The 24086-nt window shown below is 40.3% G+C and overlaps 1 protein-coding gene across 2 annotated transcripts; it reads left to right on the top strand.

Moving 5' to 3' along the window:
- On the top strand, positions 1–22851 carry mlip (muscular LMNA-interacting protein). Of its 2 annotated transcripts, none has more exons than XM_083897539.1 (12): positions 1–164; positions 7529–7654; positions 13266–13403; positions 13710–15338; positions 15892–15963; positions 16299–16379; positions 16478–16561; positions 16892–16927; positions 18549–18596; positions 18762–18821; positions 18907–19032; positions 22199–22851. In XM_083897539.1, exons 1-12 carry the CDS (start codon positions 135–137, stop codon positions 22382–22384), a joined length of 2616 nt encoding a protein of 871 aa, XP_083753665.1. In that variant the 5' UTR covers positions 1–134; the 3' UTR covers positions 22385–22851. The 2 variants fall into 2 exon arrangements, with proteins under 2 accessions (XP_083753665.1, XP_083753666.1); XM_083897540.1 differs by lacking the exon at positions 1–164 and adding an exon at positions 2140–2251.
- Positions 22852–24086: the final 1235 nt, after the last annotated feature.

Below are 24086 nucleotides of genomic sequence, written 5' to 3'. Positions count from 1 at the left end.
TACACTTTGAACTTCACAGTACAGCGCGATAAATAAGTGTGCATCGCACTCTTTTTTTTTCCCCCCACTCAGCGTCCACATTTCCTGAAGCATGGACGTATAAGCGGGTGAATGGAGAGGCTTCTGATGGACAAATGGACAGTTTGAATAAGAGTCGGGGCAAGGTAGGACCCTTCAGATGACAGATATTTTCATTTGGGCTAGACAACAATAACAATTTGCTGCAAGGCTGAAGTTTTCTGATGATTACTTTTTTACTGACCAGCCAAGGATTTGGTTTAGTAAACATTACTAACCCCCCTCACCCCCAAAACGGTGTCCCCTACTCCCACTTTCACACTCTTCAAGTCATAAACACATACAGACATAGTACGTGCAGCAACCTGATAGTCGTCCTGAGGTTTCCTGTCATGCTCAGTGTAAACTATTAAACTAATTTCATGTCATTTATGCATAATGCATGCAGAGTATACAATAAAAAAGCATAATTTTACATGTGTTAAGCTTGCTCCTGTTGAAAATGAATGGATTTGCCTCCTTAGTCGTGTATATAACATTTGTGATCCTCACATTTGTTGATAATCTGCAGAGATAACACAGTGTGCTCAGTAGCAGCTGCGGCGGTGGGCTCTATTTCCCTGCTCCGTCCACACTAAAGGGAGGGGCTGTGTGTTTGTCTGTAATTAAACTCTTTACTCAGTGACACACCCAAATGTTTATAGTTTTACTGTGAACTATGGCGTTTAAGGTCTCCTTTGCTTTGCTGCCTCTATGGAGCTCCCGCAGAGCTCCTGTTATAGACACGGTGCTGAACTGTGACTCATCGACAAATGTCAATAACAAATTAGTTTTGGTAAATAGTGCAGCGCTGCGTCTGACAAAGTATTTAAAGCTACTTTTACAGACAGACAAAATCAATACGCGCAATAAATGACCATTTACAACCTTTGAAACATGTATAAAGAACCTTACAGAGATACAGTATCAGTATTTTACCAGAAAATGACTTTTGTAGAAGTTGGAGTAAATTTTTTTTATATAATCTGACTTAAGTAAAAGTCTGAAAGTATGACATTTACTGTACTTAAGTATCTAAAGGAATTTTCTGATACAAAATTATAAAACGTTTTAGAAGTAAAATTATAAAAAGAGTAAGGATTGAGCCATGGTGGCTCAGTGGTACGACAAGTTGTCTTTCAACTGGAAGGTTGAGGGTTCAATTCCTGGCTCTGCTAGTCTATATGTGTCTTTGAGCAAGACACTTAACCCCATGTTGCAGCATGTGAATGTGTGAATGCTAAAACTGTAGTGTAAAGCAGCTCATCAAGACCAAAAAAGCTCTATAAATACAGACCATTAGCAACTCTTCTTCGTCTGATTTAATAACGAAGATAGTTAGAGGAAATGTAGTGGAGTTAAAGTACACATTGCTATAAATACAAATAACAAAGTTAAGTTTAGTATATTAGTTTAGTTGACAGGGCTAACTAAACGATATGGCTAATTAGCTATTAGCTAGAGTTAGCGCAATAGCTAATTTGCATCTGTGGTCCCTGGGCAGGTAAAAGTAAAATACAGATACGTGCATTTTGTACTTAAGTACAGTAAAAAAAAAAATAGAGGAAATGTAGTTGAGTAAAAGTACACATGGCTAGAAATCCAAATAACAAAGTTTAGTATAGTATATTAGTTTAGTTGACAGGGAATATAGACAGAACCGGGTCTATACCAGAGTTAGCTAAATTGTTAATTGGCATCTGTGGTCCCTGGGTAGGTAAAGTACAGATACATGAATTTTGTACTTAAGTACAGTAACAAAGTATTTGTACTTGTACCTCTTAGTATATTTGTCTCTCTGGTTAGCTACTGTTTACATGGAGTGTCCATGTGAAGACACCAGCGAGGGTGGTCTGCTTCAGGAAATGATTTAGTGCTGCTTGTATTCAGTGTTTGGGACATGTCCGACATACCACGATAAGTGACGGGGTGAGGGCATGCACGCTGAGGGTGACATGTAGCACAGTGACACTGTGGCGGCGCTGGTTGGGAAATGTAATGTGATCTGTGAGGACGGCATGAGCTGGGCAACACTCAAAGCAATGACACATAGCAGGAGGACACCAGCGGGCAAGTAAGAGCTGCTCTTAATTCTTTAACCTTTCACCGTGCAAACTTATTCTGCTATGACTACAGAGGAAGTGACAACAAGGAGGTTACCAGAGGGCAACGATATCATAAAAAAAAGTGAACGGTATGTGGTTATTTTTAGCCTAATGTTGATTTGTTGACGGCTGATGAAGTATACACAGCTGCCTTTCACAGTTTTCATCTTTACCCTTTAAATGTGAAACCTCTCACAATTTAGTAGGAGCCCGTCACGGTCTGTCTGTTTGAGATATGTGTATTTGATTTTCTGTCCAGACTTTTTACTTTAACTACGTTTTAAGTTTTCTGTTTTGTTCTCTTGTGTGTTTCATGTTTTACTTTGTCGGCTTTTAACTTCACATCACCAGCCACATTGTGCGATTCCGATTCGATTGCTGTTCACTGCAAATCAGATATGAAGTTTTACATTCATAATACAAGTGTATGGAGGACTAAACCTGAAATAAATACGAATAAATCAATCTATCAATAAATACAGGTCTATATAAATAAATGCTTAAATAAATGCATGGATAAATATATAAATAAAAGATTAAATAAATGCATACATAAATGAATAAATAAATATATACATTAAAAAATAAATAAATGCATGAATAAATAAATACAAGTATAAATAAAACAATAAATAAATAAATATCAGTCAACAGCATGATTGGTCAAATCGGAGAGCCAGACAAAAGCAAACGATTCCCATCCCAAGCCTTGCTCCCTGTAACGTTGCAAATTATGCTCCAATTTGCGCAATGCCCGAATCGAGCACACTCCTGTAAACAATCATGCTGTTGACTTATGTTAAGACCTCCTACCTCATTAACATATGGACACAGAAATACATAAATAAATAAATGTAGGTCAACAGAAATGTAGAAATAAATGTAAAGCATTTATTTATTTATTTATTTTTTACACCTCTATTCATTTATGCATGTCTTTATTCTTTTATTTATATATTTATTCATGCATGTATTTATTTATTTGAACTTATGTCAGGTTTAGTCCTCCATACAGGTGTGTGTGCGACTGACTTTCTTGGGAATGTGACTAATGTCTAATGTAAGTCCAGGACCACATAGTGACAGAAAATTAGAATTGACAATCAGATTTCTGTGTCCAAGGCTCTCTGTTTCTTTTGTCTTGTGTATTTCATTAAAAGTCTTCTTTCTTTGTGACAGAAATAATCACGTTTTAATGTAATTTTAGTGTAAACATTAAAGCTTTGCTTCTGACATCTTTATTCCAGTGCAGTATTTTCTAAATCATGTATAGAATTTGATTATAATTGTCAGACACGTCTTTACGTTTGAATCACGTTGAATTAATTTCGGCCTTGTTACCTTGCCAACAACGTGTTTTGTATGATAAATAAATTAGCAGCTGGTGCCATGACTTATTGAAGCCAAGAGTAGTTTTCTGTATTTTTCAAATTACTGAGGAAACAATATATTTGTGATTAGTGACCATGATTTATCCAGCATGAAGACACTATTATTAGCTCACGTTATGTTACCACTGTAAAACAAGCGTATATGTATTACGTGTGATGTGTTCTGCGTTGAGCGTGTAGTTAAAGGACTTGATTCTCATGATTGTCTCGTGATTTCAATCATGAATATGATTAGAAACATTTTGCGAAAAAAAAAAAAATCTGACAAAGCTTAATTTGCAACGCCCCCGGTCGCAGCTTCTTCGTAGAAACAATCATCTTCAGCGTCACCGAGAGGCGATTGTGTGATTCATTTTTTAATGGAGTCTGGAGTGCGTCGTGCGATAACCTTCGCTGATTAGAGAGTTACATTTCATTGGCCTCACCCTCGGGTTCTGCAGTTTGCCGGCGACCTGATGACACAGAGCGCAGGCAGAAGTGTGATTAGCGAGCGCAGAAAGTACCAGTGTGTGGTTTGATTTCTGAAGTGCAATTACACAGGAAACATATTCGTACTCATCAGAACCGTCACAATAACTTTGAACTCTGCAGTCGCCGGGATCACATGTTTGCTAATAAACGTTTCTACATAATTGCCTGTGTGCAGACATGTGGATCAGTGTGATAGTGTATGAACAAATTTTGGCTGATGAAAACCGTTTTAGCCTAATGTTGATTTATTGAAATATACACGGCTGTTTTCCTAATTTAAATTTTTGTCATGGTCTGTTGCTTTAGACGTCTGGTTATTCTATTGTTTTGACTTTTGTGATACGTGTATTTGATTTTCTGTGCATTTAATGAGCTTTGTTTCTTTCTGTTTTGTTCCCTTGTGTGTTTCATGTTTTACTTTGTTTTAATTCTATTTCTTCTCTTGACGTTGTGGACGGCACAACTTAAATTAGATGCAAATTTAATCTAACTTCACATCACCAGCCACATTGTGCAATTCTGATTCAATTGCTGTTCAGATTGGAAGTTTCACACTCATAAACAAGTGTCTTTCAACTGACTTTCTTGAGAATGTGTCTGTCCAATCCAATCCAGGAACACATACTATAGGGTTAGGGTTAAAAGTGACAGAAAATCAAAATTGACAATTGCATTCTTACTACTTTTCATTTATTTCTATCAGAGATTTCTTCCTGTTAAAATAGTGTTTTTTCCCCTCTCCAATGACACCTAGTGCTTGCACATTGTGTTTTCTCTTCTCTCTTCAATATTGTAAGGTTTCTGCCTTACTATGTTAAGTGCCTTAAGATAATGTATCTTGTGATTTGACGCTATACAAATACATTTGAATTGAATTAGGTTCTGTTGTCCAGTTTCCTCCCACCGTCCAAAAACATGCAGATTTGGGGATGAGGCAAGTTGGACACTCTAAAATGACCATAGGTGTCAGTGTGAGAGTGGATGATTGTGTGTCTCTTTATATGGCCCTGTGATGGACTGGCGACCTGTCCAGGGCGTACCGTGCCTTTCGCCCTACACTCTTAGAATAAGGGTTCCAAACGTGTTCTTCTACAAGGGCTGAGTCTACCTGGAACCACTTGCTTCAGAAATACCCTTTCCCGAAGAAATGGTTTTTCAAGGCTTCATGGTAACGCTAATGGTTCCAGTAAGAACCATTTTGATCTAGAGAACCCTTTAAAACCCCTTTCCTGAAAAAAGGATTTTAAAAGAGTTCTTGGTGAAAATCCTCCAAAAGGGTTCCAGGTGGAACCTTTATGAAAAGGTTCTACCTGGAGCCAGAAAGGGAGAATTTGTATTTGAAAATATTTGAGAACATTGTTGCTTTAGAAATGTTGCTGTAATATGTATGAAAACAAAAAAAAACGTTGCACTCCCACTTATCTGAACTTCCCATTTTCATTGTTTCTGCATTGTAGTACATTGAAGTCTTTGAAATTTCAATACAGAATGTGAAAAAACAGCATTTTGCATGGTTTGCAAAAAAAAACTTGTTTTCTTTGCTGAATCGGAACTGTAACACCTCTTTAACAAATATTATACATACAGAATGGCTGAACACAACGCACTTATGTACATGTAGTTTAATACAAGCATTCCAGCTGCAACAACGTTGTTCCGCACGGAATGGGCATTTTGAGAGACGTAATCCCTCGAAGATTACGATCACAGAGAGGAGTCACTGTCTGGGGGCGAAGCTATTACCATTCTCATTTCACAGCTCAATTTTAAACCTGGGGCCACAGAATGCGATTCAAACAATCATCGCCAGTGTTCTGTACATCTTATGTTTGAGGTTTAGGTTTCACAATGTCTGGTCAAAACCTGCTTTGTCCAAGTCTTCAGTTTTATGATACCAACACTGAAGTGAAGAGGTTTTATGAACTTTGTTTTAAAAACATCCTTGAATTAAAATCATGAATGACTCTCACGGTACCCAGACTTGTCTTTGCTGCGTCATAGGTCTAACCAATTCTCATGGAGAGTGTGAATCTCTTGTGTTCCGCGCTGTCTCTGAAATTTGAAGCTCCACGAACCTGCTTCAAAATTGAAAAGATGACCGTGGAAAAAGGAAAACCATTGACAACTTAAAGTGACAGGTTACAGGTTACAAAGGAGCGTCTTTGTCATATTTAAACAGCGTTCCAGCCACGTGACTTCATGGATTTTTATACAGATATACAGACAGAGAATATGAGCTCATATAATCGCAGCTCAGTTCAACTCGCGTCTTTGTGTGTCGAGGCTTGGATGTGCAGGGAGATAAACTGCCTAATCTGGCTGTGTGACTGTCTGGGCACAGTCACACAGCCATGTGTCGCAGGCAGACATGTATTATTCAGTGACATTCAGCACTGTTGTGAAACTGGGAATTTTATGGAGACGTCAACAACAAGTGTGTATGCACGCAAACTTTTATTAATTGGTGATATTTGTTCAAGCTGCGGTGCAGTTTGGCTATTTCTGTATCAATACTTGATATAATCTGAGACTATTTAATCATGTAACTCTCCACACATCAATATTATATCATGTATGTTTCACGATCATTGAATCCCTACTTTTCCCCAGATCTCAGCATTACCCTTTTCATATGGTTGTCAGTCATAGTCGCCAATCCTTCTGATTGATTTAGCAGCGCTTCACAGAGAGCACACAAACCCACATGAGACATTAATATTCCTCCTCAGCCTTTTTTGAGAGACATGTTCTGTTTCTTTTTCTTTTTTGAGGTATTAAAACATGGGTGAAAATGAAGGAAAATTGACAGGCAAATCAGAATTGGCTAAGCCTTTTCTAAAATAAGTGGCTCCAAAGGTGGTAGGACATAGCCGAACCTAAGTTGCACCACATTTCACGTAACTTAATGGAAACATATCACAGGCCAAGAGGATCATCGCGACCATGGCATCAACTCAACAGGAGGTCGACCATTTTGAATTTGGCGCCCATCCTAGAGATTTGCACTTTTCGTAAAAAAGATATACAGACAGAGAATATGAGCTCATATAATCGCAGCTCAGTTCAACTCGCGTCTTTGTGTGTCGAGGCTTGGATGTGCAGGGAGATAAACTGCCTAATCTGGCTGTGTGACTGTCTGGGCACAGTCACACAGCCATGTGTCGCAGGCAGACATGTATTATTCAGTGACATTCAGCACTGTTGTGAAACTGGGAATTTTATGGAGACGTCAACAACAAGTGTGTATGCACGCAAACTTTTATTAATTGGTGATATTTGTTCAAGCTGCGGTGCAGTTTGGCTATTTCTGTGGTTGTTGATATTATTACGCTGCCCCTGTGAGTGTTTGTATGCATACGTCCGTTATACTAAATCCCTTCTCGCGTGCATCGTGGGAATATCGCCTGCCAAAACAAATCAAATCAGCACTCTGTGAACTCATCTGACAATGGTTATTCACCACAGCTTTTTAACGATTGTTCCTGTGTGTCTGTGTTTTTACAGGTTTCTATAGGAGTGCCATCTAGGTCATCTACTTTCACATTTGTGCCAGTGGTGCAGAAATTACCATTTAAAAGCATTATGAGTGCAGAGGAGACGTCTGAAGTGCCACCGAGGACACCCAATGAGGTAGAGAAGCAACTGATATCAATCAGTGTGTTTACATGCAAGTGAAAAGACAGATTTTAGTCCGACTAAGACAATCGTTTGGTTTTCTTAATGTCACGTAAACAGATTATTCCCACTAAAATCAAGCTAGTCTTAGTCGGACTAACATACCTGGACAATGCCATTCATAGTCCGATTACTCATGCATGTAGTATGTGCTTACTCAGACTTGGCGTTTTGCTCATGCAGCAGCATTTCCTCCCCGGTCTTTATATATAAACACAGCAACCACAAGAGCCATGCACCATCTAATTTGTATCACGATTAACATTGTGCAGAACCACGGCACAACCCATGTCAACAGGAAACTAATCCACTACACAGAAGCTTATAGAGAGGTACAGCGCCACCTACTTTTCTCCTCCCCATGTATGCACGGACTCGCCATGTTGTCCGATCTATGACAAAAAACCCCAGATTCATCAACTGTTAGTATCACTATTTCTTTGCTTCAGAAAGCACGTGCTTGTAAGATTGGTGAGAAACATGGAATATATTACATATTTCCTCTCGTACAGTAAAAGGTCAAGGTCATGTAAACAGTCAAATGAACATCAATACTTGATATAATCTGAGACTATTTAATCATGTAACTCTCCACACATCAATATTATATCATGTATGTTTCACGATCATTGAATCCCTACTTTTCCCCAGATCTCAGCATTACCCTTTTCATATGGTTGTCAGTCATAGTCGCCAATCCTTCTGATTGATTTAGCAGCGCTTCACAGAGAGCACACAAACCCACATGAGACATTAATATTCCTCCTCAGCCTTTTTTGAGAGACATGTTCTGTTTCTTTTTCTTTTTTGAGGTATTAAAACATGGGTGAAAATGAAGGAAAATTGACAGGCAAATCAGAATTGGCTAAGCCTTTTCTAAAATAAGTGGCTCCAAAGGTGGTAGGACATAGCCGAACCTAAGTTGCACCACATTTCACGTAACTTAATGGAAACATATCACAGGCCAAGAGGATCATCGCGACCATGGCATCAACTCAACAGGAGGTCGACCATTTTGAATTTGGCGCCCATCCTAGAGATTTGCACTTTTCGTAAAAAAGAAAAAAACTTGTCGTACCTACAAACATTACTCGTACCTACCTTTTGCAGACTCTAAAGGGGTGTGGCCTCGGTGAACGTCGGAATTTTGCTGAATTTTGACCATTATACAGGAAAAAACGGAGCAGCCTGTAACGACACCATATATGGACCAATGGGCTTGAAACTTCATATGTGACACAACACATTGACCCTTAAGACTCCTATGAACATGGACTTGACCCAACAGGAAGTCAGCCATTTTCAATTTCGCTGCCCTTTCGACACAAAACAGGAAGTGGTCTGTAACTTCGCTGTATATAGACCAATCTGCTCGAAACAAGCAACACTGCCAGAAAACATCAGCATATGAAAACTCAGTCAAAGGCATAGTGCCACCTGCTGGCAGGGTGAGGGCCCTCGCAATGCTGCTTGCAGCTTTATTTTTTCTTGTCTTTTTTAACTTTAATTCACAAACTACAAATATTTAACTGATGGTTATTAAAAGCAGCCAGATCAGTGGCTGACATAGACCCAGAGTGGTTTCATCTGCTGATGGGTTAATGTGCCACCATGTTCATCCAGCTTCAACATCACAGCAGTGCATCTCTGGGAGCATTTCCACTGCTCCTGCTGCCTGAAGTCAGGTTTTTTTTTCCCCGGCTGCCTCTTTGAGATTTCAAAGGCTCACTCACAGGGGGGTGGCACCATTAACTGCTCAGCTTCCCCCCCACTGCTCGCCACATACCTTAAGGACCGACTGCCCTTCATTGACTGACGACAACACAGCTGAGGGACTTTGAACATTCCCATATTTTAGCGGACACATAATATGTGTCCGCTAAAATATGGGAATGTTCAAAGTCAGAAAGAATTCAAACACACACGCTGTCCAGTGTTTTGCATCCTCTGTTCTCTCTTTCTTTTGAATCTATTACCTGCTGTCTTGCCTCTGACAATTGTGTGAGTTGTCCACATTTACAGAAGCAGCAGTAACACAGACTGACTAATTAAATTGTGGCATTCAAAGTGTCACTCAAGTAGAGTAGATTAAGAATTCACATGTAAATATCATTCTTATGTTGCCGTTGGCCAAGCTGGACTGTGTCATAGTCATAGTTCAGGGTGTTTTACAGTGTGGTTGTGTGAGTTGTTGACATGATTATCAACACGACATTTGCACTCAGGAAAAAAAACATGAATCTACGGCTTTTTAGTCTTCAATATTTTAAGATTATGCTCACTACTTTTTGCTCAAACAAAAGCTTGTAAACTGCTCACCGTCCTTCAACGATTTTACATTCCAGGAACATAGAAGCTGCTTGTTTACTGCTGCCACATTTTGTTAGTTTGTGTCACAAACGAAGGATTTCAAAACACCAAAGTGACAAGATGACACACTTTTGAACTTGATGATGTCGGCTTCCAGGCAGGTCCATGAAAACCATGGTGAATTTAGTGTTGATGCTATGTCAATACCTCGTACTACCACTCTTCAAAAACCCTGAACTATTCCTTTAACCTAGATTACAATGTATTAGAAATGACAGTCAGAGGGACATACTTATATGAAACACCAACGGTTCAAACACATGTTAAAAGTCATTGTCGGTCAGTTAAAGGGTTGCTCTGTGAAAGTTAAAATATGCAGAACAAATAGCGATTGGTGTTGTCACCACGTTTGAGTAGAAATGTTAGATTTTGTTGCTAAGAGGGGGTAGATACAAATAAACTATAGCGTGTAGATGTTTTCTTTTGTCCTTGGTTATTTTTTGTCCAATAAAAAATGAACTGAAAACAAAAAAAATAAATATCATTATCTCCATTTAGTCAGTTATTTATAAAAAATGCCAAAATGAATCTACTTTTTTTTTTTTTTTTAAATATCAAGCTTCATAATAGTGATGATAATAATAACAATAAGCTGGATATTCACCTGATACTGCATCATTCCACATGTTACACATTCAGATGTTTCCAGAATGACTTCTCTTTGTATTTGCACATGACGGACGCAGACTGAGCTTCTACATGGTGACATAATGAGGACATAATGTAAAGGACAAACTGTGAGACATTCAGCAGCTCATTCATTAATTTAAAAAAAAGAAGAAAAAAAAGATAATTTGCATATGTGTCCCTCTGTACTATAAGTACCTTAAAAATTTCATTATCTGTCTTTAGAGTGAGTGGCTTCTATAGGCAACATACACCAACAGCATGATACCCAGAGCCTATAATTACATGACTAATTATTATCTAGCATCAGATTAGAGTTTTCTATTCAGCTCACCAGATTACAGGAAGGAAAAGACAATCATTTTAATATCTAAGTACAACCAGAATAAACAAAGCATACACCTTTATTCTACTTCATGCAAAACTTTCCCTAAAGCCAAAGTTACATCAAGTTCGATCAAATTAATATAATATATATTATTATATAATAATTAATGACAAGCTGCACTTAATTGTACTTTTGGATGAATTTAATATGCACCACAGATGAATATGATAAGAGACTATTCAATGATACATATTGAAATCTTAATTAATAAACAATGAGGCATGGAAATCCGCAAGTGAGCGTATTACAGTGATGACCGTTGATATAACATTCATTTAAATGCAGTCTCACTTTCCCTCTGACTGCTCTTCATTACTGTGAGACTCATTTCTGTGAGACTCTGTCACACGCACTTTTAGATCATAATTATGTGGGAGTTTATGACAGTAATAATGTATGTCATTAGCACTCAGCCCTTCCTTTTTAGCTGCACTGAAATATCACGCATGTTATGGTAGAATATTCCCTTAAAGCTGCTGTCAGTGGAGCTGTCTTTTGGCTCGTGGTACTGTTTAGTATCACAAACAATGGAGGTCTGGCTCCTGGTGTGGAATTACGTTCATTTATTTGAATAAGAATTTGAATTTCTTCCAATTCTAGTAACACACCAGTACGCGCAAACTGGGCACGGGAGTTCACATATGCATCTCTGACACAGGATTTGAACCCACATCTCATCCAGTTACAAGGTCCAGGTCTTGTTTTTTTTTTTTTACATTTTTATTCTTGATGGAGCAACTGTAAAGCAGCCAATTTCTACATCCTTAAAAATAAAAAATGCAACATCAGCTACTCATCCTCTCATCCGCACTACCCCATAAATGCTTACATTAGGCTGCTGTTTTAGTCTGGATGAGCAAAAACAGTGACTTTTGCAAATGCTTCCAGTCAGAAATCTTACCATGGTTGACTCTCCTTAGTTTTACTCCATACCTGTCACACCTCCTCTACATTTCCACGCCCTCCCGTTCCATCAGATCCTCCTCCTCTAACCTCTGGAGCCTCGGGAACTCTCTACCACCTGACCTCAGAAATATATTTCTTCATTTTAAATCCTTAATTCTTAATTCAAATCTGTTCCGACCGGCCTTCCCCTCATGATTCTACTCCACTGTCCCACTCCATACTGATTTTAATCTTTTGTATATGTCTTGTTTTATCCACGTTTTTAGTGATTGTTGTCTTTTTTGTGTGTTTTGTATGTAGGTGTGAGTGTGAGAGTGGATGGTCTATATGTGGCCCTGTGATGGACTGGCGATCTATCCTGGGTGTGGAAGATAAAGCGGTTGCGGATGGATGGATGGATGGATGGATTATGCAGATGATTTCTGACATGGAGCTGAAATGCATGTATTATGGATGTAGCCTCATTCAATTAATTGATATGTGGCCAGGAGGACATAGATCAGTATAACTTGAGCTCACAACGGGAAAAGAACAATTAAAAGCCCGCAGAGGGACTCCTTCATGCTGTTAACATTTTCCCTAGCCAATAAATAAAGAAACAAACAAACAGATAAATAAATATATAGGGCAACAGCATATAGCTGAATACTAATGAGTGAGGCTGCCCTCACCAAACAAAATTATAATAGAGTTTATTTTCTCCTTCAAAATGAAAGTTTCCTGATGTGCGACATGTTGTGACATTGCAACCAGTGACTGATGTTTTTGAGAATGAACAACAGCAGATGCACCGCACTGTTAGCGGTCGTCCATCTTCACGTCATTAAGGAGGCTGAAGGATGTCTGAGTTTCACAGAACTTGGTCCAAAATCTAAATTGGATGAAAGGCAAAGTCAAAAATAATTTGCCACCACTATGTGATTTAAAAAAAAATGTTGGCGGCCTCTACTGGCAGCATGAAAAAAAAGGAACACTGACAGTGATATAAATACATATGAGGGCATTATTGAAAAATGTCAGAGTCTTTGGAGATAACATCTTGTTTGTTTACTTGTCTCAGATTTGTGTGCGTGTGACACAGACCCCTGCCTTACACCAATGTTAGCAGGACATGTGCGTGCACATGGGAATTATATGTGTGGGACGTGTGTGGGGTGGTGAAAACTGAGCACACCGCTGAGCTCAGGGAGGCACCTCTGACTTTCACCTCGGGTGGACTCAGGTTTCACTTGCTCACTTCCACTAAAACATTTTGCCTCCCTTTCCTCCTGTCAGAACGTAGCCGTGTCCCACGAGAGGACGACCGGGGAGACTATGTCAGACCGGGAGATTTTCAAAGCAGAGTTTGTCTTTATCAAAGATTCCGCAGAAGGAGGAGCAGGAAACGTTGTCCCAGCAGAGCCACAACTTAGAGTAAGTATGATTAAAGCTCTGTCAACATCAATATATACGAGATAAAAGGAAATTATATCATGTCAAAAAGAGGTGAACGTGTTTGTATCTCTTTTGATTGAAAAGTATCATCAGGAAATTTCTTCTAAAGTTGTATTCAATGTATTATTTCTGTTTTTTTCCAAATGCAGAAGGTCTTTTATTTTCTCTCCTTCAAAAGGTATAAGATAAACTCAGATGAACCAGATAAGGCACAGAAAGGTTACACACACACACACACACACTCTTAAATACCCCTTTAATACATGTTTTTTTATTCTCTTTCAGTTGAAGCCTTCGCTGCATCACGTAAGCCACTCTCTCACTAAAGCCAGCTCTCATTCAGTCAGCGCTCAGCCTGAAAATACATCCAACCACATAACTGCCGGGACGACATCTATGGAAACAGCTGTTGATAAACACAGGGGCATTTCCCATCGGCAGTGTCACGATACTTGTGGACGCGCTGAGGTTAGCTTGGGTTGCTTTGCAAATAGAGTGTCAGAGGACAGAAGCAGCCCCACAGACTCAGTAGACCTGTTTCCCACCATGGCCTCGTCCAGAGACTCCCTGCTGTCAGACGGCTCAGACAAAGACAAGAGCTGGTCGGCCGCACAGCCCTCCTCTGTCGTCTCTCCTCTCTCGTTCAGCCGCACTATCTCCCCTTGCTCGTCTGTCCTCTCTGGCTTCTTCTCCCCATCTGTCACCCAGATCAAGAGGCACTTTCTGGCTCCTGGGTCTAGTCTGGTTCATATCCCTCAAACCTGTTTCTCATCCTGCGAGAGCCTGTCATCCTCTGTCTGTCTCCAGTCCCCTCCTCCTCCCCGGCACCGGCCTCCTCTCACCCGACTCTCCCTCCTCACTGCCATCCTGAGGAAAGGCCGCCTTCCTGTTCTGTCCTCTGCTCATCAGAGGCCTTACACCCCCTGCTGGCCAGTTAACCCTGTGACCCTGTCCTTCTGCAAAGCCTGCTCAGCAGCCTCCAGCGTGGCCTCTATTCCCCTGGAGTTCTCCTCACGCTTCTCCTCATCAGTGTCTATAGATAGTACGAGCCATGTTCACAAAGAGGCTAATAAATGTGCCACTGCTCTTTCACCTGTGCAATCAGCTGAACACGGCCGCACACGCCCCCAGGCAAAAAGATGCTGTGAGCAAACTCACTCAGGCAGCGTGCTGAGAGGGGAGCAGGTTATTTCGCCTCCACCAGCAAAAAGCAAAAGACGACCCAGGGCTCCGCTGTCGCTGCTTTCAAACTTTAAATCTGTTTCTCCGGCAGAGCATGAAGAAATGTTTGACTGTGCAACTCCCAAACAACTGCACCACACACACACTCCCATCTGCCTGTCCCCAGAGCTGAAATCCAGCAGCAACACTGCCACGCGCCATACAGAGAATCACCTAAAAGACCTCTCCCCGAAACCTGTTACGGAGCGAGACACCTCTGCGCCGCACAAGCGGAGTCACCCATCCAATTCATCTCTCTCAAGACTCCATCTGCTTTCTCAAAAACTAAGATCTCCACCAGGCTGCCGCTCTACGCCTTCACAGTCACGCTCACCTGTTGTCACAGTTTTCACTGCTTGCTCAGACGCAGCATCACCTCCTCCTCATCCTCCTCTCTCTTTACAAACCACCTCAGGATGGTGTGAGTTAGAGAGAAGCGGCCCTGCTTCCAAACCTGACACGCCGTCACAGGGATTTTACAAAGCCCATTGCCTGTCCCCTTCCCGCTACACACCCATCAATTTCCTTGGATGGCCGTCACCCACCAGCTACCCCGCGCTTACACCCTCCCCTGCTCCACCAATCAGAGACCTCACTCCGTCTCCTTCTCTCTCCATGCGCTCCACAACACCCTCCCCGAGGCCGTGGAGTGGAATATCAGACTGCAGTGACAGGGAGGGTAAAAAAAGAAAGGTAGTCACTCCCTTTCCGACATGCATGACTTTTTTAGACTGAGGATATTATTTAATACGCTCTCTGTGACATTCTGTTCCTCCTAAACTACGCGGATGAAAACAGATTTCATATTCTTTAGACGTTGTCTCGTGTTTGTTTCTCAGTGAAGGGTGGATTTTGATGAAGCAATTACTATTATTCAGCGGTGATAAAGATCTGGATTCATCATATTCTTCTTTAAAGGTTCTAAAAATCATTAACCTTGTGAGATAGACAGGTGTTTTTACACTGTGGCAAACACACAGGCCTTGGCAAAGACTGCTTTCTCTAGTTTCTAGGGTTTATCATATTGTAATTGATGTTGTTCTAAATCTTGGCTGGAGTATTTTTTGAGTATTAGCGAGAGAATTCAGTTTATTCAGTAGGGAAATATAAGCTGATGTTGTTGTAATAATCAACTCATGATGAATGACTGTGTTTTGTTGCATGTAACAAGTGATGATGTTTAGTCTGAACCAAACTTTTGAATTCATTCATATTCAACGTATGCTCTTCTGTCTCTAATCTCTAGACACACAAGATTAAGTTAAGCTATAAATCGCTCGCTGCAATTCCCACAAATACCCTTCTGATGGATCAGCAGGTGAGTTCAATTCATGCACGCTATAATCCCACTAATTAATCTTGTTCTCCTTGTTAATATGAGTCCATATTTCCCCGGTTCGACGCAGATTATGTGTCCCGGGAGATAAAACCATTGCTTTTGTCAGTTTTTCCACATAATTTCAGGTCAAACCAGGCACAAAGTGGCAAAAGCTGCCTCTTTGAGCTGTGTTACTCCCACTGCAGTGTGATTCAGTTAGTGCTCTGTCTGTGAAGAATACAGATATAATGTTTTCTAAGGCTGTAGCATAATGAAAGCAGCAGTGGGTGTGTGCGCATGGAAATCAATTGTTATACTCTGCTTTCTATTCACAGGCCATTGACGAGCAGGTCGAGCGAATAGACAGCTCCAGTGACACGTTGGACAGAAGAAGTGTTGCAGACACACACGCAGAGGTATTACCACACACACACCCACACACACATCACTGCTGCAGGGGTTCAGCATTGATATACACACAACAGTAACACCAGTAACTCTGTGCTGTCCACAGATGTGCTCGCCTGCTCAGCTGCGGCAACAGTCGGAGGAACTTTACGCAGCTATTGATGAGATATTGGCCGATTCCATTCCAGCAGTGAGTTTCATGCACTCTTAGAAATAAAAGTGCTAAGTAGAACCATATACGGTTCTTTGGCTTTTGGAGGGTTCCACCAAGAACCCTTTAAAAAACCCTTTATTCAGGAAAAGGGTTTTAAAGGGTTCTCTGGATCATAATGGTTCTTACTGGAACCATTAATGCTTTGGGAAAGGGTTTTTCAGAAGCAAATGGTTCCAGGTAGAACCTCAGCCCTTGTAGAAGGACCCTTTTGGAACCCTTATTTCTAAGAGTGTGCATTTCTCACGAAGTACTCATAAAAATTGCAATGAATTAAAATGTAATCATGAATCTATCTGCTCACTGCAGCCCTCCAGGTCATCAACTCCCAACGTTGGTCTGCAGGTAAAGAGTGTTTTGTCATTCTGCATGCAACCATTTTCTCTTGAAATGATTAAAAATGCATTACAAATAGTTAAAGACTTTTAATATGTATCTTGCCTTTGCAGCAAGATGACTCAGGTTTGTGTGTGTGCGCGCAGGTTTTCTCCGGGTTGCCTGATTTACTCCCATAATCTGTGGGGATTAGAGACTCTAAATTTACCTTAGGTGTGAGTGTGAGTGTTGTTCTCTATGTGGTCCTGTGATTTGTAACATGTAATAATAATTCTTAGACAATCCTGGATGATGTCGAGATAGGTCTGGACATTGTCTGATCAGGTATGAAGCTGATTTGCATTCACGCAAGCGAGACAATCTCTGGAGGAACTAGGCAAGGTGGTGGCACCCGACTTGTGCACACATCTTCCTGTGGATTATCCAGAGTTTCTCCTGCTGTGCTCACATACATAAATTCTTCAGAAATTTTACGTTTAGGAGCTGGCAGAAAAATATCTGTGCAAATGTCAGCACATGACTGATAGCAAGTTATGGCTTTTCACATGACTGAGAAACCTTTGAACAATGCGTGGAAGCAGCCAGAAGTGTTTTTATCCGAGGTGCTTTGAGGGTCACACTCCTGTCGCATACTGTACTTTGTTACCAAGCAACCAAAAAGCCTTAAGACAAACACCAGAGTAAAGTCAGGAAGAAGCAACTGCAAGTGCTAAATGCTAATTGACCAAAGGAGGTTTTGCTATAGGTATATCAATAAGATACTGTATATCAGCTAAAATTGCAAATATTACTAAACGGAACATTTTGTAGAAATGAAGACTAAAATATTTCTTTCAGTTAAAGACCTGGGTTTGAGTTTGTGGCGTCTGAGGCTGAATGTGGTGTTATTGTTGTTCTTGATTGCAAAGTTGAACTTGCACAGTATTACAAACGCTCCGATGGAGGCCTAATGTGCCGAAACGAGTTTGTGTGTGTGACGTGAGCCAAAATAAACCAGAGAAATGTCAGTATTTTGCCCTTCTCCACCTTTTTTTTTCACGCTTTAAGATCTTTTTGAACATATTTTTTGGTTCAGCAAAGGAAATTTCACTGTCGAGGTGCAACATTTGATCGAAATTAAAGTAGAATATTAAGGCTGAAGATAAAACTGAGGTTAGGAAACAGGTACTCTGCCCCCGTGTTTTACTGGAACACAGACCAGAAGTAGGATAAAAGTGAATTCTGACTGTAAAATCACAGTGCAAGAAATGAAAGACATAGTTTATTATTCATCAAAGGAGAGAGACGTCTGTGGTTTCCAGCGAAAACAAGCGTGTGTGTGTGTGTGTGTTTGTGTGGATATATGAGGGAGTAAGTGCACGCTGTCATTCAGCAGAGTAACTTGCGGATAACTTTTCATCCTTCAATGAGGGGAAAGAGGAAGAGAAATCATGTAAAAACAAAACACTGACCAAAAAAACATGTCCGTCTTTTTCACTCGTATATCAAAAGTTCAGCTCTAATGTTTTGGCCTTCTTCCTTCTTTGCTTTGTGACATATCTGAAAAGGTCACAAGCCATTTTGCTTCGGACGAAATGCCAATGAAAAGTCACCCCACTTACGTTCTTTTCCATTTTTTTCCCACTTGCAGCAGAACAACTCATCGCTTCCTAAATCATTGGGACGAGAAACCAAATATGTGAGTTAAAGCGGGAGGTTTAGCTGAATTAAAAGGTCCACAGGGCTCCACAGGATTAAGATGACAACCTTCTATCAATGCTTGAGCTTTTCTCAGTTCTTCAGATGCTAATGTGAGTGACTCTGACAAACATTTTCATCTTTTCCTTCCACATTGCTGATACAGGCATCTTTAGGCAGCTTGCCCCAGTCTGTGAAAGCAAGAAATCTGCTGGATCCAAAAAAGGTTCACACTGAGTTATCATTTCAGCAAGTTTAATCGCCTGCTGTAAAAAAAATATGAATGAAACCTCTGAATTCCCTTTATCCAGACTAAGCCTGGTGTTATTCGTCCGATGACGGCCATTCCGAGACTGACTGTGGAGGGTGAGGAGGAATTTAATTTGAACCCGTTCAGACCGTCTGTCGTCAAGCAGACCTTGACTTTCAACAAAAAGGTAAGTCTGTCGCTTTGGTTCCACAAAGATAAAAAACATAGATAATTACCTGAGAATGAATCTTTTTCTGACATGGGAGATGGTCAACTTCTATGGAGTCTACAGCCACTTTTCCACTTTCATTACATCATCGATTGGTCAACAGAGAATCGTTCCTTTTGTGTGACAGAGAGAAAAATGGTGGTATTTTATTGTCATCTTCCCGTGATAAACAGCCACTTTCCAAGAAGAAAGACGGCAATTGTTTATTGTGAGAAATTCTTCTTCTTTGTAGAAGTTATCGGGCGGGCTACACTGGGTCATTCCACTGTGACATCATGCACTGTACTGCTTGGTGGAAACAAGGCTTGTGTTAGTACAGTAGCCCAGAAAGGACAAATCAAACACTGTCTCAAGGGTTTTGTGTTTTTATGCTTCCTGGAAGCCACCGTACTGTCTCAGTTTCACTGTGATGGGGAGCACGAGGCAAAAAGTTGTTCAGTCGGTTTAAATCTATAGACTGTATATAGAAAATGACTTCCATCTTCCAGTTTCCGAGCTGAAGCCAACCTGGAAGAAGCGATATGTTGAATAGCCACAAGGCGGTGTCTCTGCAAACAGCTTTTCATGGAAGTCTATGGGAAAATAATCCTACTTGATTTAGAACATTATAAAACGTTTCCATGACAAGTTTATGGTCTCACATGCTCAGTGTGACGTGCTTCAAGCGGTGGAGCTCCAGCGTTTAGAAAAGGGGAGGAGTCTGGGACCAGGAGCCTTGCCTTGCAGTGGGTGATGAAAGCTTGTACCAGTGACACAAGAGTGATGAGATTTGCCGCGATGGGAGGGCGCTGGTCGTCTTTTTTTTACCATCAACCAAAGCATTGTTGCACTCTCTGTTGAGGAAACGTCTGCAGAGAAGAAACCGTCTTCTTGTGTGGCTCCGTCTGGTGTTGTGAAACCACACAAAATGACGGTTTCTTCTCTGCAGATGCGACCACAAGAGATAAGGCCAGTGTCCACACACCAAAATAATATGTTTCCCTGAGCGGAGTCTGCAGGTGGCTGGCAAGTACGCGACGTCTTTCGGGGGAATCTCAAAGTGGTATTGGACGTAATTTTGTCACCATCGTGCCGCTTGGCCCAGCCTACAAATATGCGTCGCATCCGGTGTGAACACAGCATACGAATTTGAATGCAGTAGCTAATGTTTGACGAGAGAGGGAGTAGGTATGCTGACATGTATAATGTATAATATAACATTTAAATGTCAAATTTCAATATATTACACTAAACTAAGACCTGGATTTACATATAACGTTACCCATATACACCTAAGGATTAGGGTTTTAGTTACAGTTTATAAATGTGTTGCAATCACAAACTGGGTTTCATTACAACTAAAATAAATTGGATGCAGCCATCCAGTGAAGTGCCATATAGTTCTGGTTTAAAAAAAAAAAGAAGTTAGACACTTGCCGACAGTCATTCGTTTTACCTCCTCCGCCTATGTTTTCGGTGTCTTTAATCTCACCTTTCGTCAGTCAGCCTTGTCAAAGCCTCTGACAGGATGATTCTTTTTACTTCTCGTGCTGCTGACGTTCTTCGCGCGGGCGAGAACGTTTCTTTTTGGCTCCGCTCTGCTCAGAGTATTTTGTCCAATGCGACTACAGAGAAGCTCCACTGTTTGGTGTTCATTGCGACAATGTGATGCTTTTAATTTCTTGTTTTTATTTAAATGCCAAGGGGAAAGCAGCAACCCCCACATCATAGGACATCATTTGTTTATCCTGCTACAGAGAGTCTCAGTGACAGCGGCATGTCTTTTTTTGGTTCGACGAGGGGAAACAATTCTGTTGAGCAGGAGAGTAGATGAGCACTTTATCACGCGCTTTTGACGTAGGCGTTGGCGAAATGTTCACATTTGATTACCTAAGCACATATTTTGATTGAATATTATACAATTACCTGAAGAAGAAATTGTTCCATGTGACCCTCATGTGGAGGATAAAGCGGTAGAAGATGAATGAATAAAGTATCGTGCGAGGTGATCAGTGTTATACAGGATTCTCAAAATGATGTTGGACGTCAATGTAAAGAATCCACAAGGCTAAGCTCATTGTGAAATATTGCTCCTGATGTACTATTACAGGCTGATTAAAAGACAAGGTCAACATCATGACAAACAATGACGACAGAGTGATAAAAAAGATTTAGAAAGGATTTTTGATCATAGAAAAACTTGAATCTGCATCTTTGAGTCATTGATGTAAGCACTGTGCAGATAATGGAGTTCATTTCACCTCACATCAATGAAATTGATGGCGATGGATAGTTTATGTGTTGCTATTCAGTTGCATACTGCATAAATGGTGTCATTAGACTCACTTTTACCAGGGTAAATCAACCTACAAAGTTATAAAACGCTCAGTTTTTGTTGCTCTGACACAGTATAATCTTACTTCAAATCTCTGATCGGCTCTTTAGGTTTCTCTGAATCTATTAGAAGAAGCTATTTATAGGTCAGATATTTAATGATAAGTTTATTTTTCTGCAAAAACATATTTAAAAAATGGATTTAATTCCGTCAGGGCATCATAGTTCAACATACTGGGCATAAATATTGTTGAATTTCTCACATTCAGGATGATGTTCCCCCCTTTTGACATTTAATAATAATAATAATAATAATAATAATAATAGTAATAATACATTTTATTTATAGGCACCTTTCAGCAGAAGGACGCCGAACAATGAGTAAAGCAAAGTGATCGTACTGTTTCAGGCACCAGAGGTGTTTTATTGCAGCTAATGGACAATTTAATTACCCAAGTTAAATTATTCCATTTGAATACTGGGTTCTTTTTCTAGTTTGAAATCAAAATTAAATTATATGAAAATGAAAAGCCTGTCCATAATGAATCTATTTATGCATTACTGCGATATAATTGAGAGTTTGTGAGGTGACATTTAGCTGATTAAGATGAATGAAAAAAAGAATGTGGATATGGACAATTGCATTTATCTAAATGCCTGAAGACACAATGACCTCGATGACTGACTGAGAATCTTCGAAAACAACCAGTGAAAATTCTTGCTGCTCCTGCTGCTGTTGATCTATTTCCCTTTGACTTTTCTCATCTAACACAGAAAACACTTTTTATTTTCTTTCCTTTTTCTATCTCAGGCAGAGAATCGGAGTCCTGAAAAGATACGGAGTCCAAAAGGCATAACGAGTGAGGAGAGGAAGATTGAAAGACGACGTCCGTTCTCACAGTGTGACCTGCAGATTACAGAGGCTGAAGACATGGAGGCTTCAGCATCATCCGAGCATAGTGAGGAGCACAGGGCAGCTTTGGAGACCCACATTTAAGGCATACCCAAAAAAAGGTTAAAACAGTTAGTTGTGTTTTTAACTGCACAATAATAAAAAGTAAAACCATTGCACAATTACAGCTTCACATGTACAGCTGTAAAACGCTTTAATATGCACTTGTAAGTGTTAAGTGATGGAAGTGGTTTCATACTTGCCAAAACCATTAATCTGTCAATCTTTTCTCTCCCTCGTGTACAGTTTGCACTGACACTGGTCTCCATTTTCTGTACAGTGACAAATGCTAACACCGTGATAGGGTTTCAGTCATGAAACGCCCAGTCACTTCACGGAATAATGACTATACTGAGTGCTTACACAGTGCACTGAGAAGCTCCCTGCTCGGTTTTTGTTTCCACCTGTAGGCATGAGTCGTGTGCTCTGCTAGTTGAGCAGCTACGTTCAGTCTAAATGTGGATCACTGATGTGAAGGACATGTAAATAAACAGCGACCTGGAACTGTTTTATACGTTGGACTGACGGAAACCGAGGTTAATGTTTATATTTGTAATGAGCAAATACACACTTAATTGGCCGTAGATGCATGTGAGTGTGAGGAGTGGATGGTTGTTTGCCTCTATATGTTGCAGCAGTGTCGCCCCCCCGTGACCCTCGTGTGGAGGATAAAGTGGTCGGAGATGGATGGATGGATGTTTATGTTGAATGTCACACTTCAGATAGAAAGAGGGAGAGTATAAACCTGCTCAAAATCCCTTAAGGAGCTGACTGGTGTGCTAAAATGACCCTAAATATGACATAAAACCATCTAGACCAGGGGTCTTAGACTCAAAATCACGATTTTTCCATCATGATATAGCAATGACTTTTTTTTTTCCTGATGATATTTCACATAATTTCCCAAATAAAAGCATTTTTGTCAAAACAGTTTACAATAAAATGAATTTGTGATGCAAAATGAAGAAATAACTTGGCTGCAAGTTTGAGACCTCTGATCTAGACCTTTTTGTGAAATGGGCTTCATATGTAAGATAATTCATGCATTTGTTTATGCATTAACAGTCTATAATTTGACTTAAAGATCCACTATTATACCTTATTTCTCCAAGTTAAACTAGATCCCTGGTGTCCTAATGGATACCGTTGCCCTCGCTTGCACTCTGGCGTGTTTTGCAGACAAAGCTCTGCGAGACAACAATTCCAGAAAATTAGTGCGCTGTGACTATGGCTGTGTCCCAGTGAGTGCGGAAGTCAACATCACGTGTTTCATCTCCTGTACTTAGACTGAGGAGGATCACAAAAACATGAGTGAGTCATCTTTTTTCACACTTTGGCGACCGATAGGACCCAAATTTAAGGATTTAAATGATTAAAAAGTTGATTTCGCATAATATAGGACCTTTAAAAATTAGACATTGCAACCACTTTGGTTGTCTACGATGCCCTCGAGACACACTTATAGCAATTGGAGTCAAAAGATGTGACTGCACGGTATGCCAGAGGGTAAACATCTGTGCCTGAATTCTACCCACAGACATTAGTAATGAGTGAGCTGTTGTAATTGACTCAGGAATAGAGTCTGCGAATATCCGGCGAGATGTCTCATCCTCCCCCCGTCTCTCTCTCACATGAGTAAGCATTGCTGCACAGAGTCTCATGTGGAGTTAAAGGCAACACAAAATCAATAAATCCCTCTCAAAACTAAATATGGACACACATCAGCCCCAGTAAGATAGCTTTTAAT

The sequence above is a fragment of the Microchirus variegatus genome (assembly GCF_963457635.1).
Source record: "Microchirus variegatus genome assembly, chromosome: 11".
Lineage (NCBI taxonomy): Eukaryota > Metazoa > Chordata > Actinopteri > Pleuronectiformes > Soleidae > Microchirus > Microchirus variegatus.
This window is presented reverse-complemented; position numbering and strand designations above follow the sequence as displayed.

Excerpts from the sequence above, each read along its gene's own strand:
- mlip (XM_083897539.1), top strand. The coding sequence starts at position 135 with ATGGACAGTTTGAATAAGAGTCGGGGCAAG. Across the intron at positions 7,655-13,265 it reads CACCGAGGACACCCAATGAG|AACGTAGCCGTGTCCCACGA; the intron begins GTAGAGAAGCAA and ends TCCTCCTGTCAG. Across the intron at positions 19,033-22,198 it reads CCTTGACTTTCAACAAAAAG|GCAGAGAATCGGAGTCCTGA; the intron begins GTAAGTCTGTCG and ends TTTCTATCTCAG.